General features: G+C 37.0%; 2 protein-coding genes across 7 annotated transcripts in view; one reads left to right on the top strand and one right to left on the bottom strand.

Annotated features, from left to right (window-relative positions):
- The window catches only part of LOC115214039 (vasculin), a 202,954-nt gene that overhangs the window by 18,859 nt on the left and 162,823 nt on the right, over window positions 1–21,272 (top strand). The window lies entirely within an intron of this gene.
- On the bottom strand, window positions 7,787–10,941 carry LOC115214495 (piggyBac transposable element-derived protein 4-like). The gene is made up of 2 exons (XM_029783693.1): window positions 10,622–10,941; window positions 7,787–7,799 (listed from the first exon to the last, which is right to left on the bottom strand). Exons 1-2 carry the CDS (start codon window positions 10,939–10,941, stop codon window positions 7,787–7,789), a joined length of 333 nt encoding a protein of 110 aa, XP_029639553.1.

Raw genomic sequence — 21,272 nt, 5'->3', positions numbered from 1 at the left:
TTTATAAATATATATATATTATATATATGTTATATATATAAATTTATAAATATATATTATATTATATGTATATATATATAAATTTATAATATATATATATATATCTATATATGTTATGTATAATATATATATATTGATTGATTGATTCCAGTTTCAGCTTATGAGCTGTGGCCATGCTGGGGCACCGCCATTTGGTGTTGCTACTTGGTTTCACTTCATGGAGGCTTTCTAGCAACTGCTATTTGGTGCATGAGAGAGTTCGATGCAGCTGCCCTCATCTGCCCCTCCTGCCGTGAAGTTGGTTCATCTGGGACACCTGACAGGAAGAGATCCAGCTCCATTTTAAAGACATCTGTATCCACCCCATGCAGGTCTCTCAGGTTCATCGGGAGGATATTGAAGAGCTGTGGGCCTCGGAAGCCCAGGCTATCACAGAATCTTGTCCTACATCTTGATGGCAAGTTTGGAGTCCTAGGCACCACGCAGTGGCGCCCAGTTCTGGCGTTTGCGTAACTCTCGATGCCAAAGTTCAGGACACTTCCCTCCAGGATCTTCCAGATGTATATTATGGCATATCTTTCCCGCCTGCGCTCCAGGGAATGTAATTTTAATCTCTTGAGTCTTTCCCAGTAGCTTACATTCTGCATAGAGGCTATCTTCTTCGTGTAGCTTCGTTGGATCGCCTCAAGTTCTGTGATCAACTTGACACTGGATGGTGACCATAGCTGAGAGCAATAGTCAAAGTGACTTAGGACAAGTGTCTTCCAGAGGACCATCATGGTTTCTTGTTCTCTCTTGTTCTAAAGGTTCTAAAATCCATCCAGCCAGCCGTCTGCATTTCACTGTCAGTTTAGCAACATGTACATGAAAGGTCGTGTCATCACTCATGTGAATACCCAGGTCACGCACTGATTGTGCCTCTGGGATTGCAATCCCTCCGGGTCCAGTGTATTCCTTGGGTATTGCATTCAGTTTTGCATGCTGATAGTATAAAGCTTGAAACTTTTCAGCATTGAACTGCATGCTATTCTTTTCAGCCCACTTGTATATTTCGTCCAGCTCATATTGCAGGTGCCTAGTGTCTTCAGGGTTCTGTATTGCCTGTGAAACTTTTGTATCATCTGCATAACTTGTGATCGTGGCTCTCCGCGTGGCTGAGGGCATGTCTGAGAGGGCCATTATGAACAGTAGTGGTCCCAAAACAGTGCCCTGTGGAACACCGCTCACTATTTGCGTGCTAATGGAAGTGGCCCCATTGGCTACTACCACCTGACTTCTATTCTTCAGAAAGTCGTGAAGCCATTCTCCTAGTTTTCCAACTATGCCAAGATCACGCAGTTTGTGACATATCATTCCATGATCGACTTTATCGAAGGCCTTTGTGAAGTCGAGATATATGACTTCCACATTTGAGTGGTTGAGCAGTTGTTTCAGCACCCAGTCATAGTGCTGCAGGAGCTGAGTTAAGCAGCTTCTTCCTGGTCGGAAACCATGTTGGGTGTCAGGCAGCAAGTCATTTTCTTCAAGGAAGGTGATTAGTTTCCTTCTGACTATTCGTTCCATGACCTTGCTGATGTGTGAGGTCAGAGAGATAGGTCTGTAGTTCTTGGCCTCCGCTCTGCTACCTCCTTTATGAATAGGGCATATTTTACCTTCCTTCAGTTTTCTTGGAAGTTTGCCAGCTGCAAGGAAGCTCTGAAAGAGGAACTGCAGTGGTCTTGCTAAGACTCTCTTGCATACTTTTAGGAGGATTGCCGGGAATCCATCGGGGCCAATAGCTGAGTCTATTTTCATTTCATCTATAGCCTTTATTACATCATCTTCCTTTATATCGATGTAATTTAACGTCGCCGCCTCTGATTCCCCTCTGATTCCCCTTCAGCTCCCCGATCCCTTCCAATCCTGCATCCACCACGCCCACCCCTGCACCCTCCACACACCCATACGCCCCCACCCTGACATTCCCACCCCACCCAACCATTCAGACCCTCCTCACCCCAGCTCTGCACCCCCTCTTCCCGACCCCACTCACCCCACCACTGTTCCCATGCACTGTTGTCACTATACCACCCAACTTCCCCGTTTGCTGCCAAGTGCTCACTCCTCAGTAGGGGACTCTGCTTCATGCCTCTCGCCCCACCGTGACGGATTTGAGACCCACGTTGATGTCAGCCAGTTCCTGCACCGTATCAAACTATGCGCGTTTTTCCACACATCTACACAGTATCACAATAATTGGAATTGTTTTTCGGAGCTGGGGCACCACCCATCCAACTGGACGCTGCCTCCAAGCTAATTCAGTAGCCTAGATTTGTTCGTGCATGACTGCAATGCATTGATTGATTGATTCAATTTCAAAAAAAGATCCCTCCGAGCCAACCTCATCCGTGCTGAATCAGTCACCCTTCATGACCTCCGTTGCCACGACGACATCGTCACCAAACTGGCAGACACTGGCAGTGGTGGTGTGGCGCCCTTCACCTCTTCAATTCCTTTTCCTTCTCTCCCGGCACCTCACACCTCCTCTTTACCTTGGACATCAAATCCCTATTCACTGGGATTCCCTACAACGACGGTCTCTTAGCCCTCCAATACTTCCTTGACCATTGCCCTAACCCCACACCCACCACCTCCACCCTTCTTCGCCTGGCAGAGCTCGTCCTCACCCTCAACTGCTTTACGTTCACTGGGGAAACCTACCAACAGGTGTCTGGGGTTGCGATGGAAATGAGAATGGGTCCCAATTTTGCCAACCTCTTTGTTGTTCACATTGAGGCCCAGGCATTCTCCCAATTCTCTGGGCTAACCCCAGGGCTATACGGTTGCTACATAGATGACTGTATAGGTGCCACTTTCCTCTTCCGTGAACAACTCTGCCACTTCATCTCTTTCCTCTCTAACTTCCACCCTTCTCTCCAATTCACTTCTACTATCTCTAACACCTTGGTTAACTTCCTTGATATCTCTTACCATTGACCACCCCTCTCACTCTCACACCACCTCTGCCTTCTTCAAACCCACAGATTCCCACTTCTACCTCAACTTCTCCTCCTCCACAATAAACGGACTATCCCCTACTCCCAGTTCCTCCGCCTCCAATGCTTGTGCATCCGGGACCAGGATTTTGAGACCCAGTCCCAGTACCTTGCCTGCCTGTTCATGCATTGAGGATACCCCTCAACCCTTGTCCAAATCGTTGAATCGATTGCACCACCGCCCTTTCTCCTTTCCCACACCAATGCCCTAACTGCACCCCCTTTCCTCTCCTCTTCCATCACTCCACCCTACCCCTTTGTCGGAGGATCCTACACACACATACACACACACACATACACATGTACATAAACATGCATACACACACTCACACACATACCTCCAACACACAACACACTCATACAGACATGCACACAATTACACACACATACACGTACACACACATACATATACATACACACAAATGTATACATACACGCACACATACATGTATGCATACACATATAGATGCACATAAACGCACACACGCATACAGATGCACATACATACCTAACACTCACAACCCCCACACATACACATATACATGCCGGCATACACACACGCACACAACTACACACACACATACGTGCACACACATATGCATACACGTGCAAAAAATGCACATATACCTCACTACACAACCCCTCATTCACACATGCATACACAAAAATACATGCACATACATACATGTACACATGCACATACACTCACACGCACACATATATACACACACACATACGCACACACATACATGCGCACACGCAAATGAACCCACATATACCTCCCATACACACACAAAACACACATACACGCACACAATTATACATATGTGGACACATGCACACACAACGTAATGTACATTTACACAACCTCACACATATACACACGTACAAACACACATATACTGCAAACAAAACACACCACACACTACATATACATACATGCACACATACATACTTCAAACTGCCAGTTAAACACCTTTCTACTGACCATTCTCCTATGCACAGGTATTGGGAGACACAACAGATAGCCACTCCTACCAGAATTCTTACTATAAATTTTTCCTATGACCTTAAGTGACACTAAGTTCAACCACGCACATACATAAACAGCCACAACTACTCACACATGCACATACACGTGCTATCATTACACACACACTCGGACCTGCGTGCACGCACATACCTCCTCTTGCACTCTCCTGTTTTAGAAAGAACTTTTTCTTCACCCATTCTCTTCTAGTCATTTTAATATAAGACCGTGTGTGTATCATTGGCGATTTTCTTTCTCCATCTTCCCTTCTTTGGACTTTTTCTATATCTCTGATGAAGAGCTCTGCTCGAAACGTGCAATCCTCTTTCTTTCTTTTCCTGAGCATCCAATAACACTGTACTTATTCCACATCCTTGCGTTGTTGTTTTGCTTACTTGTTCATGTTTGGATTGACTATATATATATATATATATATCTCTCTATATAAACGGCAGTTTGTCTGTGCGTGTTTCTGTGTGTCTGTTTTCTCGTACCCTCACCCTGACCACGGCTTTCAACCGATTCTGATGAAACTTGACACACACATAGCCCAATGTCATAATTCAAAACTAACGCAGCGAAAATTTTGAAAAGTTCCCCCAGTTCTGAAAAAAATCGATAAATTCGACATGGGGTCGAGAATCAGAAACACAAACCACAGACTGTCTAGGGGACGCAACTCAACCTTTTTTTACTCTCAAAAAAAAATTTACCATCATTTTTTTTCCATTTTTTTGCTATTTTTTGGCTATAACTCTCTAAAAATGCTTTATAGTTATTTCCCTTACAAACCTGAGCAACGCCGGGCGATACTGCTAGTATATATATATATATATATATATATATATATATAATATATATCTGTGTATATATATAGTATGTATGTATCTATCTGTATATATCTATATGTATGTATGTATCTGTGTATGTATATATATATATATATATTATATATATATTAATTGTATGTATGTGTTGTGTATATATATATATATATATATATATATATATATGTATGTATGTGTGTGTATATATATATATATAATTATATATATATGTATGTATGGTGTGTATATATATATATATATATATATATATATGTATGTATGTGTGTGTATATATATATAATATATATATATATATATATATGTATGTATGTGTGTGTATATATATACTATATATATATATATATATATGTATGTATGTGTGTGTATATATATATTATGTATGTATGTTGTGTATATATATATATATGTATGTATGTGTGTGTAATTATTAGATATTATATATATATAATATATGTATGTATTTGTGTGTAATATATATATATATATATATATATATATATATATATGTATGTATGTATATATAAATATATATATATATATATAGAACAATCTTACTTAGAAAGGGATGCGTGTGTTCCGTCGTATATATTAATAAATAAAACATATGCATATATATATATATATATACATATATGTACGTACCTACCTCTACATGTATATATACACGCATATATGAGTACAGGACACCAAAAAACGTCGAACACAATGAGAAACGAAAACATAGACACAAACCCAAGGAACTGGACATTTTTCTTAAACAACAAAAAAAATAGAGTATAGGACAAATAACACAAGGAAAAAACCCCTTCTTCAGTCACCATGTTTTCATCTTTTACCCCTCTGCAAAAAGATCTCAAATTTTATTTGATTTGCTTTTCACAGGAAGGAAAGTTTCTATCGAAGATACGTCTCGCCTTCACCTTCGAAATGTAGAGTAGATGAAACCATGGCGACTGAAGAAGGGGTTTTTTCCTTGTGTTATTTGTCCTGTACTCTATTTTTTTGTTGTTTAAGAAAAATGTCCAGTTCCTTGGGTTTGTGTCTATGTTTTCGTTTCTCATTGTGTTCGACGTTTTTTTGGTGTCCTGTACTCATATATACGTGTATATATACATGTAGAGGTAGGTACGTACATATATGTATATATATATGCATATGTTTTATTTATTAATATATATATATATATATATGGGGAAAAAGTCAAGATAGAAAATGCTAAAATAATTTTATAAAAAACATTTCAGTACCAGTTTCAGTCATTGTGGCTTTTTCAACTGTAACAAATTTAGAAAAATTAAAAGAAAATTCTTTTTAAAAGAATATTTGTATAGTGTTCAAATACAATTGGCATTTTCCTTGTTTCTGCCTCTCATGTTTACTCTTGTGAGTTCGAGGTCCTTGTGAATTCTTGGTAGAGAAGTAGGAGGAGAAGAAGAAGAATGTGGGAGCGCATGACAGTAGCCTGTTGAATGGTCACAGCTGCACTGACCCACAGTTGATGGTAGCAGTCGCTGTTCAATTCATGATAATCGCATATCCCACAATTGGGTCTTCCACAATTTATTACTGACGGCTTCTGTGTTATTGAGTGTATTTGGGCTTGTGTTAGGAGACTTTTCATAGATTTGGGCTGTCTCTTGCTTTTTATGATGGTGTGTGTTTGGAGGATTAAGGTTGACTACATTGAAGGATACATTGAAGGGTGTTTTTATTTATTGTTTTAGGAAGGTGATTGAGCATATCCAGGTTGTCCCTTATATAGCTTTTGACATGCTTGAGGAATGGTATTAAGAGGGTATCTAAAAAGTTACTGAGGCGGTGGGTTTTGCATGTGGGACCTGCTGTTATAGGTCTCAATTTGAGGTCATTAGGAGTAGGGACTTTAATTATTTTGTCTGTGGCTATCTTGCATGCGTTACTTATTTTCTCACTTTTGTGTATCTTGGGAATACTGTAGAATTGGCTGGTTTTACTTTTGAAATTGGTCATATAGTCATATTCTTTGTCGGTGAGCCCTTCTTTGTATAGGTTTAACATGGATTTTAGTTCTCTCATTATTTTTTGCTGACTGTAGTTTTGGGCCTTTTCATAATATGTTGTGTCTTCCAACATAGATAGTACTAAAGTTATATAAAATACCGTGTCCATTAAGACTACTGCACCCTCTTTATCGGCCTCTTTGATTGTTATTGTTTTGTCATGTTTTAATTTGTTCAGCTCAGCCCATTCTATTTTGCTGAAGTTTGGTTTGTGTTTTTGTTTGTGCATATGTTGATATGGGTAATTCGAGATGTGTTCACAGAAATGATCAAGTGTTTTGTTCTTACCTTTTGAGGGGATGTAGTTACTCCTAGTTTGGATCAACGATTCGTGTTCGTTGTATTTGTCGTATAGTTCCTCAGCTAGTTGTAATTTTCTACAGAATTCTGCTATGTCTTCTTTCATTTCATATATATATATGTATGTATGTATCTATATATATGTATCTGTATATATGTATGTATCTGTATATATATATATATATATATATATATATATAGAGGTATGTATGTATGTAACTATATATATATGTATCTATATATATATATATATATATATATATATGTATGTATGTATGTATCTATATATATGTATATAATTTAAAGAAAAACCTCTATTAAACAATTCAATAAACAAAGAAGTTATTCACACCATATAGAAAACATGTACTATAAAACACCTTATTTTAAAAATCAATAAAGTACAATAAATAGTAAATAGTAGTAAAAAGACTATGCACGTTTCATGGCTATATTTTCAAATAGATAATAATAATAAAATCAATTCAATTTAAAATTAAATCGAACTAAAATTAGTTCTATTTAAAAATATTGTTACTCATCAGGCCTAAGATAATAAATGATAAAAAATAATAGAATAAATGTACTTATCTTAACTTATACTAATTATCAAATAAATATATAAAAAAATACGTGTATTAACTATAAATAATGAAAAAGCATTTAACAATATTTCTTAAAATAAAAATATAACTTATCTTGTCGAAGGATTTTCATTAACTGAAAATTTAAACGTCAAACGTCGAACTTAGTGTTTATAAGAAATATATCGCATGAGAATATGTTGTAAATAGAATTTATAGAAGAAATAGATAGAAATATGTATTTAAGCTATTAAAATTTCAAATGTATTTTAGCTGTAAGAATAAGGAAAAAAAAATTAGCTTAGTATCCCATTAACTGGAAAAATTGTAAAGTCTAAATAATTTAAATGTAAAATACATAATATAATAGATAAATTAAGCTAAAATTCTATAATTTAATCTATTTTCATTAATTTATCTTATAAACATCTAATTTTCAACTTATTCTAATTATGTAATATAGACTATATAATTTCGTGCTAATTTATACACATTACTACTACAAATTATAACTACATAATTGGTAACATAATTAGTAACATAAACAGGATTTATATATATATACACAAATTAGCTAAACTTATTATATAAGTAATTCAATTTATGTCTAGAACACTAGAATTATATAAGAAGAAACTATATAGTTTTTTTTAAAAGATATGGATTGTGTATTACTATATATAATGAGAACTATTATAAAACTGTTTATTTACCTGGGAAAAATCTCAGTGTTAATTATTAAATGCTAATTTTAATTTGATAACAGGTAAAACCCAACCATTCCATAAAATTACTGAAAACCTTAGATATATTAAATCTAATAGTAATCCACACTCTATTAAGAAATCATTGACAGATAATATAAGAAAAAAAATATATTTGCTTCTAATTTTTATATTTTCCATAAACATGCACCTTATTATAATGAAGCCCTGTGAGAGGCGGAATATAATAATAATATTAAATTCTTTAATAATTCTAAATATGATTATAATATAAATGATTCCTATATTTTTTTAATAATAAACCTAGCATTAAGAATTATGATTCATTTTTTTTAGGTAATTATGGTATTAATAATATGTAATATGATAATACAAAACAATTATAATAATAGACTAAAAAATATGTTTAGTTTAATTCGTTTAATGATAGTAATAAATTTAATAATATAAAAAATAAATATAATAATATTAATAATAAGAACAAAATTTGGTTAATTATTCCTTATCGAGCACAAGTTAAAACAAACATTATTAACCCTTTAGTGTTCAGATTAATTTGTCAAATGTAATGCTTATCTGTTCACATTAATTTTGATTTATTCAGGTTCAAGTGGGGTGTCCACAATATTTGCTTGTAACTTTGTTAATTTTCTACATACTGATTTGAAACTTTGTTAATTTTCTACATACTGATTTGAAACTTTGTAAATGGGTGCTTATATGCCAGTGGTTTATAATTATGTAATTTTAGCTGATCTTTCTGACTAAATTTGACTTTTATGGGCAGGTAAATTTAATTAACAGGTGTAAAAACAATAACATTATGAATAAACACTAAAATTCATATTCTTAATACATCTTACCTGTTTGGTTTGCTGCTAAAATTATCCCAGATGTCAACTGCCAACAATTCTACATTTTTCAAGATGAGGTACATTAATTTGAATTAATTAAAATACAGGTGTAATCTGTACAAGATTTTACTCTTTTTCTATATTTCACTCAAATGTCATCATTGAAAATAAAGTACAAAACTCTTTTACTAGTCTATATACCATTGGCTATGCACTCTTATACAATTTAACGAATTCATTCACGTAACAGAATGCATCTAATAAAAAAATCTCATTAACAGGTGAGACAAAGGTGAATACAGGTGTGTATACTGAAAATTAATATGTAGTTCTCACTTTCACATATTATATAATAAAATGAAAAGGAATATACAAAATTATACACTTATGCTATATTTTTGTTGTGAAATTGTCCAAAGCACCCTTTACACAAGGGCACTTGGCAAAACGAACACATATATGAGGTCTCGACCAGGTATCCTTTTGCAGTTTTTCTTTTTTGCAGAGAACACAGTCTGCAAATTTTTTTTCGTCCGTTTATCTTTTCAACTTGATGAAAGTCAATATTTTCTCTGTTGACATCCACCTCAGTTAATTTTGCTATTCTCCCAGTTCTGTGCTTTCTAGAAGAAAAGCCCTCACGTAACTGATGTCAACCCGAAATTTCAAGTGGTTGTAGTCTTTTGGTGGCAGAGGTACTTTGTGGCTTTTTATATATACAATGTATGAATTTACTATAGTTAAATTAACTAAAAACCACAAAATGTACCTCCACCATTTCTTCCCAGGTTGACCAACTGGGTAACATGCTTGATATTGGTCGGATTTATCAACCCCACCCATATATTTGTTATAACAAATATTCACGAGGGGTTTCCCCTCAGCACCAACACCAGGTTGTTCATTAGAAGACAGAAATAAAATCTGTCTTTTGTCTTCAAAAGCAGTAACTAATAAATTTTCTTTTTGCATTTGCAAAATGTCCCCTCTTTTTTTTAATTTTGTTTTTATTTCATGGGGTAAACCTTTATGGTTTCCCATAACAGTACTGCACATGTAAGTGCTTACACGGGCAAGATTTTCAGCCAAAGCCACTGAAGAAAAAAAAAACGGTCGAAATAGAGGTGTTGGTGCTGATGGTGAAAAGGTTGTGTAAGAGACCATACAACATCATGTCCCAATCCATGCGGTCTTTTCCCATTATACTTTTTATCTGTGTAAACATTGAAGTTTACACAATATCCTGTCTCCGATTCACAAACTTCCCATATTTTGATCCCCCATTTAGTAGGTTTAGCAGGCATGTACTGCTGAAAATGTACTCTGCCCTTATAGCCTATCATGGCTTCATCTACACTGAGATTTTTCCCAGGTAAATAAACAGTTTTATAATTATTTACAAGTAAATCAATTACAGGACGTACTTTGTACAGGGGATCGTAGTTTGGGTCGTTTTTGTTGGGGGCATTGGTAGAATCAGTTAAATGCAAATACTGAGATATTTTCGAATACCTCGTCTTCGACATGATACTCAAAATATATGGGTCGCCATACCTTAAATTACTCTCTATATTGTATCTTACCTAAATTAACTATCGCTTAACCATTTTCTCACACCGTCTCCGATGAAGGGATGTAGTAAATATCCCAGAAACAGCTGTAAGACCTATGTATAAATGTTCTAAAATCTTTACAGCCATGGTTTTTTATCTCATTCTGAATAAAAATATTTGTATGTATATATCTATGTATATGTGTGTGTATATATATATATATATATATATACTTCCGGTTTCGTAGAGGAAGGACGTGTTTGCTTTCGTTCTGTGAAAAAAACAAAACGGTTTGCATAAATCGACGAAATAATCTGCTAAAACTGACAAAAAAACGTAGAACTTGTTATCTCATAGCGGTCTACTAGGATATATTAGTTAAAAACTGTAATATATTTCGCGTCAAGCCAAATATAAGTTAGTTACGCACGCAAGATTTTCTGTCGAAAAAGCACGTGGTGGCATTTTGTAAGTTTATTTCCAGCCGACTGTAAGAAGCAAAAAGAATTGTTTTCTTTTCTTTTTTGAAAGAAAACTTCTTTGTATAGGGACACAGATTTGGAATTTCTGCCTTTTGTGGATAAGTACCCCTTTTCATTTATTTAATTTCCTGTAATTCAATGTAACGTCTGAGTTAGGACCTCATCTCTGTTTACATTTTGTTTATAATCTTCTTTCAATTTCTGTTTCAGCGCCCACTTCGTTTTTATCAATTTCTCACTATATCTCTTTAAAATTATTCAATTTTAGATAGGTATATATTTATTTGTTACTTTATTTATATATATATATATATATATATATATATATATACTTCCGGTTTCGTAGAGGAAGGACGTGTTTGCTTTCGTTCTGTGAAAAAAACAAAACGGTTTGCATAAATCGACGAAATAATCTGCTAAAACTGACAAAAAAACGTAGAACTTGTTATCTCATAGCGGTCTACTAGGATATATTAGTTAAAAACTGTAATATATTTCGCGTCAAGCCAAATATAAGTTAGTTACGCACGCAAGATTTTCTGTCGAAAAAGCACGTGGTGGCATTTTGTAAGTTTATTTCCAGCCGACTGTAAGAAGCAAAAAGAATTGTTTTCTTTTCTTTTTTGAAAGAAAACTTCTTTGTATAGGGACACAGATTTGGAATTTCTGCCTTTTGTGGATAAGTACCCCTTTTCATTTATTTAATTTCCTGTAATTCAATGTAACGTCTGAGTTAGGACCTCATCTCTGTTACATTTTGTTTATAATCTTCTTTCAATTTCTGTTTCAGCGCCCACTTCGTTTTTATCAATTTCTCACTATATCTCTTTAAAATTATTCAATTTTAGATAGGTATATATTTATTTGTTACTTTATTTATATATCTACTATCCAAGTAGAATCTTTTGAATAACTTCTTCTCTTTCATTACTTTATAGACGCGAACATTCTCCTCTCACTTTCTTCTTATCTTCTCTCAGCCGCTCAATCTTTTGCATAACTTCCTCTCTTTCATCTCTTTCTCTCTCTGTCTCTTCACTTCTCTCTGTCACACCATCTTTCCTCTGTTAGCCTCTCAATCTTCCTAAATATATAGACGCGAACATTCTCCTCTCACTTTCTCTTACTCTCTTCTTATCTTCTCTCAGCCGCTCAATCTCTCTAAATACATAGACACATTCTTTCTCTATTTCTTCTCTAATCTCTATCACACTGTTAAATTTTAAATATAATTAAATAAATAAATAAAATATCCCAAAAAATGTCCAGAACCTGGAGGAGCATGGAATTGGCATTGTTTTTGAGAGCCTGGCAATATGCTGATGGAGATAATCTGAACAACATAATTACAGATAGAACGAAAGAAGCAGGAGTTTATACACTCCTATGCACTCATAAGATCCCATATCAGCACTCTTGATGCCATCTTTGACAACGAACAAAACAAAGATGACAAGGATGGAGGCACGGGTGCAGATGAAAGATGCCACCCCCACTTGGTAGACACCCAGGACAACAAAGAAGATTCAAGTGAGAAACCTGCCCGGGAAGTAAACCCAAGTGCAAGTGCCCCTACCAGCATCAAAAGCCAAAACCATGGAGATGAAAGAGCCAAAAAAGAAATAAAAGAAGGAAAAACTCAAACAAAACCAAAAGATGAAACAGCCAAGGAAAAAAGCAAACCTGACTATCCATATACCAAAAAGGATAGAAAGAGACAGCACGCACGAATGTGTAAATTCTACCTGAAAGGTGTCTGCTGGCATGGAGAGGAAGGTGCAGGCTGCCGTTTTGCACACCAAAGACCCTGCCACGTAAACATGAAACAGGGTGGAAACCAACTGGAAAAGGAAAGGACTACGCACCACCTGCCCCAAAACGGAGGTACGCAGATGTAGTGCGTGTTACAAACCATCAACAAGAATATTTTTTTGTGCATGGCACAGAAGATTGTACAGCAGCTAACCTGGCTCCATCAAACTCAAACTCACAGATGGGACTATCCACAGTACACAAGACCACCACAGCAAATAGACCCAAGGTGGACACCACTGGCAACAGCACACACATCACCTCGATGCTCCTACTGAACGTCAGAGGACTGCTAACACTCAGTAACAGGACAAAAATCCCTTTCTTGAGAGACCTTGTTGCATGCAATCAAACCTTATGCATAGCACTTACGGAAACACACCTTAAACCGGATATAGCAGATGCGAAAATACACATACCACAGTATGTTGTATTACGGACTGACAGAAAAGAAAGGAGTCATGGTGGAGTTGCTAGGTACATCCGCGAGGACCTCACACCCCAGGTCCTTTTGTCATACTCAAATTCGGTGTGTGACACACTGGTTGTACATTTAAGGCAACTCAGTGTAGTTATATGTGCTACATATCGCCCTCCAGATGCTCCAAGTCATGTAGGCAAGTTTGAAGACTGCCTTACAAAAATAGAAGTTCTAGTCACATTAGAACATCATATAAGTGTGCTTCTTATGGGAGACTTCAATCTGCCCAATGTCAGATGGCCTGAGGGCCTTTCTCTCCCAGGAATGACACAATGCGAATGAGGACAGGCGAGGTCCCTCCTGAACCTCATCAACACTCTGTACATGGAGCAAATAATACTCCAACAAACCATACTGGATCTCTGCTTCACAAATAATATGGATCTCATCCATAATGTGAAAGTGACACTGACACTACTCTCAGATCACAACATGGTAGAGTTGACCATGTACGGGCCAAAGGAAAGCATGGACATGCTACCTACAAGAAACTCTCAGAATCTTTCCAGCTTGAACTTCCATAAGGCAAACTGGAAACAAATTGAGAAAGAGATCCACAAACAAAACTGGCCTAAATGTCTCTCCTCGCCAGACATCGACATGAAACTTCAACAATTCATGTCTGTAATGCAAGCCATATGCTACAAATGTGTCCCAGAGAGAAAGGCCACTGTGCACAAGAACAAAATCCCCAGAGAGAGGAAAATTCTCATGAGATGGCGTACAAAATTTTCAAATCGCCTAAACAAACAAATTGAAAGCAGTGAAAAGTCCTGCCTGAAAATAAAACTGCTGGAAATTGAGAAATATCTGCAACTCTTACATGAAAAAGAAAGAGCAGACAAAGAAGCCTGGGCTATAGACAACATAAAATCTAACCCCAGAGCTTTCTACAAGTTTGCCAAAGAAACAGCTATGGTGCACTGTAGGATAGGGCCACTCCTTGAAAAAGATGGTATACTCACAGGAAATCCAGTGAGGATAAGTGAAATACTAAATGAGCAATTCAAAAGTATTTTCACTCCACCCCTAGGGCATTTTCAAGTCAGCAGTCCAACTGACTTCTTTACCACTGCAGATATAAAATCAGAGGCAATGATGATTGATTACATCAATATAAAGGAAGACGATGTAATAAAGGCTATAGATGAAATGAACCCAAACCCAGCTACTGGCCCCGATGGATTCCCAGCAATCCTTCTAAAAGTTATGTAAGAGAGTCCTAGCAAAACGACTGCAGTTCCTCTTTCAGAGCTTCCTTGCAACTGGCAAACTTACAAGAAAACTGAAGGAGGGTAAAATATGACCTATTCATAAAGGAGGTAGCAGAGTGGAGGCCAAGAACTACAGACCTATCTCTTTGACCCCACACATCAGCAAGGTCATGGAACGAATTGTCAGAAGGAAACTAATCACCTTCCTTGAAGAAAATAACTTGCTGCCTGACACCCAACATGGTTTCCGACCAGGAAGAAGCTGCCTAACTCAGCTCCTACAACACTATGACTGGGTGCTGAAACAACTGCTCAACCACTCAAATGTGGAAGTGATATATCTCAACTTTGCAAAGGCCTTTGGTAAAGTCGATCATGGAATAATATGTCACAAACTGCGTGATCTTGGCATAGTTGGAAAATTGGGAGAATGGCTTCATGACTTTCTGAAGGATAGAAGTCAGGTGGTAGTAGCCAATGGGGCCACCTCCAATAACATGCAAATAGTGAGCAGTGTTCCGCAAGGCACTGTTTTAGGACCACTACTGTTCATAATGGCCCTCTCAGACATGCCCTCAGCCATGCAGAGAGCCACGATCACAAGTTATGCAGATGATACAAAAGTTTCACAGGTAATACAGAACCCTGAAGACACTATGCACCTGCAATGTGACCTGGACAAAATATACAAGTGGGCCGAAAAAATAGTATGCAGTTCAATGCTGAAAAGTTTCAAGCTTTATGCTATCAGCATGCAAAACTAAATGCAATACCCAATGCAATCCCAGAGGCACAATCAGTGTGAGACCTGGGTATTTATATGAGTAATGATGCAACCTTTCATGTGCATGTTGCTAAATTGGCAATGAAATGTAGGCTGCTGACCGGATGGATTCTTAAAGCTTTTAGAACAAGAGACCAGGAAACCATGATGGTCCTCTGGAGGACACTTGTCCTAAGCCACTTTGACTATTGCTCTCAGCTATGGTCACCATCCAGTGTCAAGTAAATCACAGAACTTGAGGCGATCCAACGAAGAAGATAGCCTCTGTGCAGCATATAAGCTACTGGGAAAGACTCAAGAGATTAAGACTCTATTCCTTAGAGCGTAGGTGAGAAAGATATGCCATAATATACATCTGGAAGATCCTGGAAGGACTTGTCCCAAACTTTGGCATTGAGAGTTACACAAATACTTCATTTATAACTTTGACAAGTCCACTCCCGTTATTTAACGTATCTGTCTTCCTCAACTCACTCTCGCTATTTCCTCTCTTCCCAGAACATTTTCACTCACTCTATCTCTTAGCTTCCCATAATTTTCACTTATGTATCTGTCTGCATTCATACAGAGAAACAAATATTCCATCGCCATCGCATTCTATTGTCTACCTGTCAATGCACCGATCGACCTAATACAAAGACAAGGTTACCTGCTTACCAGTTGAATTCAGCGTCAACGCTCACGTATGAGAGAGACTCCAACACACACACACATATACATATATATATATATATAATGTGTGCATTATGTGGTCCAATTTTATATTTTATATATTTTCTATATTATATTTTTATTTTTATGTTTTTGTTTTTGGTTTTTTACTATTAGTGGTTTTATCTCTAATTTAATTTATACATATATATATATATATATATATATATATATATATATATATAATTTGTATATATAATGCGTGCCCACACACACACACACACACACACACCTATATATATATATATAATGTGTGCATTATGTGGTCGGTCGGTTCAGCTGAAAATATGCACACCTATGTTAAAAGTGCTGGCAAGTTTGCATGCAAACTATTTTTTTCCTCAAATTAAAGGCATGACCTCTACGACAAAATTCCTCATCTTATAAAATGTGGCCCCAGTAGACCCGAATATCGACCAAATACAAACAGAACACACCAACGAGCGTTTATATATGTGTGTGTGTTCTATATATAAATATGTATATATAATGTATATATACAAAGTGTATATATCTGTATTTATGTATATTAAACTTTTTAATACTTTTTGATAGTTACGTAAAGGGAACTGGTTGCTTCTTTACACTTTTTGGGTGCAACTTGGTGTGAGACAGATAATTTTCTCTGTTAATTACGTGACCAACAGGGGTCTAATGGGGAAATTATGCCTAAACATGAGCGCAGCGCATGTGAACATCCGACGTGCTTTGAGTCGGGAGAAGAATTGAGCTGACGCAGACGTGTTGCAAAACAAGGGAGTACACGTGCAGAACAGAGGTGCATGAATGCAATAGGGCTTGCTAGGCTGAAATAAAGTATTGAATATGCCAGTGATTAATGCAGTAAGGCTGAGGCTGCCAGCCAGTGCTTGAGCTATTATATGCCTCGGTCGTGCAGGAACAAAAGTGTGGCATGCTGGCGCATTGTAAGGGACAAACAACTTTCTCTATGTATGCGTGACCAACCTAGGGTCTTACAGAGATGAGTTGTGTTTACAAGGGCACATTGAGCATGGAAAACAAGCGAGAAAGGCATGTGTGGCGTATGAATGTGACAGAGATAGCATTTGTGTGTGTATTAACTATGTGTGTTCGTGTGTGCGACAGAAGTACAAACAAGGTGTATGCGGGCAAAACAAAATACAGCGCATAGGAAAAGTCTCTCAGGGTATTTCAGACAAGATGGAGTTAATTTACCAGTTCGTAGTAAAGTACATAATAGCAGTTCGTTCTGTAACAGGATGTTCGGATCACAAGTGCAGATGTCGGTTGAACACGTCGTGTAGCGGTTGTGGCTTCAATGCTGTGCCAGGTTACATTGGTACAGAAGATCTCGCAGGTAGTGCTGTGCTGTTAACTTCGGTGAAAATCATAACAGCGTGAAAGCTAAACCTGAATGAGTGCTATGTACATATTAGTGTTGCTGGAGATGAAGGCGATGGAGATGGAGATGACGTGAAGTTGAAGGACGACGATGGTGATGGCGACGGCAGAGAAAGGCGACGTTGAGATGAAGGCGTCGGTGACGTTGCTGGTGTATGTTAGCGTCGTCATTGGCTGGAGCAGGAACATGACTGGCTGGTCTGGTCATCTGTCGCTGGAACTGGAACATGGTTGAGTAAGCTCTGTGTGGATGAAGACTGTGGCGGATTGATTGGTTCAGACTAGGTAGAAACTAGATTTTAGCTAAGTGTTCTATGGTCTATGACCTGAACTCGGGAAACTTGGTTGAGTGTTCTATGGTCTATGACCAGAACTCAGGAAACTTGCTTGACTGTTCTATGGTCTATGACCAGAACTCGGGAAACTTGGTTGAGTGTTCTATGGTCTATGACCAGAACTCGGGAAACTTGGTTGAGTCCTCATCTTATAAAATGTGGCCCCAGTAGACCCAAATGAAATCGGGTTATATTAACCAAAATGTGAAAAGGGGTCTAAATGGGGCTGGAAGGGGATTAAAATTTAAAGGAGGGGGGTTTAGCAATTCTCTGTTACATCAAGCTAAAAAATTTGCGCCAGCCTTTTAATCGTCAATGTGTTGCCGTCCATGATGAAGAAGTTTTGAATGCTTGCCATCGTGAGTCTACTGTCGTGAGAAAGAATCAATTCAAAACTTGGTGTTTAGGGATTTTCTTTTACATCAAGTTCAAAATTTTACGCCAGCCATTGAACTGTCAATACGTTGCTGTCCGTCGTTAAGAAAACCCAGCCATGGTGTATCCTCAAATTCTATCCCTTCAAACTTTGGTTTCCAATATTTTATTATTTTTATTCAGCTCACAAGTTCGTCTGTCTCTTTTAAATGTTAGTGTTTTGCTGTCTGCCTTGAAGCAGACCTTTCCGTTGTTACTGCCTGATATTTATGATTGATCTTCCTAAATATTTTATTTCTCAACTTACTCAAGATCTTTTGTTGTTTATAAATGGGAGAGAGATAGATAAAGATAGAGAGTAAGAGAAAGCGAGGGAGAGTCCGAGAGAAAGGAAGAGTAAGAGAGCGGGAAAGTGAGAGAGAAACAAAGAGGGAGAATCATCATCATCATCATCATCATTTAACGTCCGTTTTCCGTGCTAGCACGGGTTGGACAGTTTTACCGGGGTCTGGGAAGCCAGGAGGCTGCACCAGACTCCAGTCTGATCTGGCAGTGTTTCTACAGGTGGATGCCCTTCCTAACGCCAACCACTCTGTGAGCGTAGTGGGTGCTTTTTTCGTGCCGCCGGCACAGATGGCAGGGGGGCTGGCAGCGGCCACAATCGGTTGGTGCTTTTTACGTGCCACCAGCACAGAAGCCAGTCAAGGCGGCGCTACAATCCGCCACGTTCGGATGGTGCTTTTTACGTGCTGAAAGGAAGCAACAGAAAGTAACAACCACACTCTTACCCGTGCGTAGAGCAGGTCACCTTCAGCTAGTATATATATATAAAACTGAGAATGTGTGTGTGTGTCTGTCTGTCTCCTTAAAACTTGAGAACTGCACAACCTATTTCATTCAAATTTTACACATGCCTTACTTAGGGTCCGGGGAGTGTCATCGGCAAACTTTTAAAACTTTTTACCTAGGGCGAGCCCACAGCAATAACATATCTTCTCCACTATGATTCCCTAAAACTTGAGAACTACACAACCAATTTCATTCAAATTTTACACATGCCTTACTTAGGGTCCATGTAGTGTCATGGGCAAAAGAAAAATGTCCAACTTCGTACCTAGAGCGAGCCCATAGCAATATCATATCTTCTCCACTATTTCAGTATTACGTGTTAAAAGCGAAACAAAAACATTTCTCTATTTTATGTCAGATGCTTTCACTTTAACAATAAAGGATGTTTTCCTTTTGATGGACGGAATTTTCTAGTTAGCTAAACAATTTGAAACTTAGTATACTGGTTAGAATGTTTCAAAAGAAAACATTATTGTAAACAAAATTGAAAACAAAATTGTAATTTCTAAGTTTAACGTAGTTTAATTCTACGAATTTTAACCAATGAGATCCCAGCATTTGAGCTCAATTCATTTTCTGCGTCTTAAGACTCACACACACACGTCTTATTCATCCTTATCTCTTCTGTCTTCTGCATGTGCTAGAAATAACAGCTATATCTCTTAAATCGATGAATTTCGTTGCCCAATAAAAATATTAACAATATTTTTTGAATATTTTCTTTATTTTTTTTTTACCGAAAAGGCTTCTTCCATGGTTTTAAAGGGCCAGAAACAACAAAAACAAAACAATAATATGCCTAAAGCGGTCTAGAGTTTGCGCGTAGAGTGTGAGTCGTATTGTAAAAATTTGCGAAATATTTTTTCATAAAAAGATGCCCCAGCTTGTCGGAAGCTGTGATATAAATTCGGAAAAAAATCCTCGATACCAGTGCGTAGTTGGTACTTAATTTATCAACCCCGAAACAATGAAACATTGACCCCCCCCCTTCTGGTTTATTTACCTCTTGTGTAAATTTGTTGTGGCAAGGGGCAAAACACGAACGTGTATGTATGCTTGTGTGCGTATGTGTGTGTATGTATATGTCCGTTTGTATGTGTGTTTACTCTTATATATTAATTACTATGTGCTTGTGCAAATGTATATGCATGTGTTTGAGAGAGAGAGAGAGATAGTGACAGAGAGTGTGTGTGTGTGTGTGTGCGTGCATGTGTATGTGTGTATGTATCTGAATATATGTGTGTGTATGCGCCATGCGTCTGCTATGTTTCTTTATCAATATTGATAACGCAGCAAATGATTTGAGTTCAAATGCTGGGATTTCATTGGTTAAAATTCGAAGAATTAAACTACGTTAAAGTTACAAATTACAATTTTGTTTTCAATTTTGTTTACAATAATGTTTCCTTTTGACACATTCTACCAGTATACAAAGTTTCAAATTTTTTAGTTAACTAGAAAATTCCGTCCATCAAAAGGAAAAGATCCACAATAAAAATAATAATAACAATTGAATTATATGTAGTAAGTAATAATTAAAATCAAACTAAAGTATAATATTATCGTAACATAACAAAAGTAAAAATAGCAATTGGTATAAAATTGCATCAATGATTTGAACTTGAATCAGTGGTTTCACATGAATGGGAATAAATTAAAAATAAAATTTAAGTGCAGAAATGGAATAGTCCAGATGGAGGTGTGCACGGCTTTTACATTAGATTATTTGCTAATTAGCTAACATTAAGTATCTATATGAAGTTTGGCTGTATGTAATGTCTGTTTTCTCGAAAGATGCTTCTACTGAGTACCACTGTTGGTTTATTTCTGATCCATAAAGGCCTATAGCTTCAACAGAGTACTGCTTTTTGGTTTACC

Source organism: Octopus sinensis, linkage group LG7 (assembly GCF_006345805.1).
Source record: "Octopus sinensis linkage group LG7, ASM634580v1, whole genome shotgun sequence".
Lineage (NCBI taxonomy): Eukaryota > Metazoa > Mollusca > Cephalopoda > Octopoda > Octopodidae > Octopus > Octopus sinensis.
The sequence above is the reverse complement of the archived record's forward strand: the minus strand, read 5'-3'. Positions and strand labels throughout refer to the sequence as shown.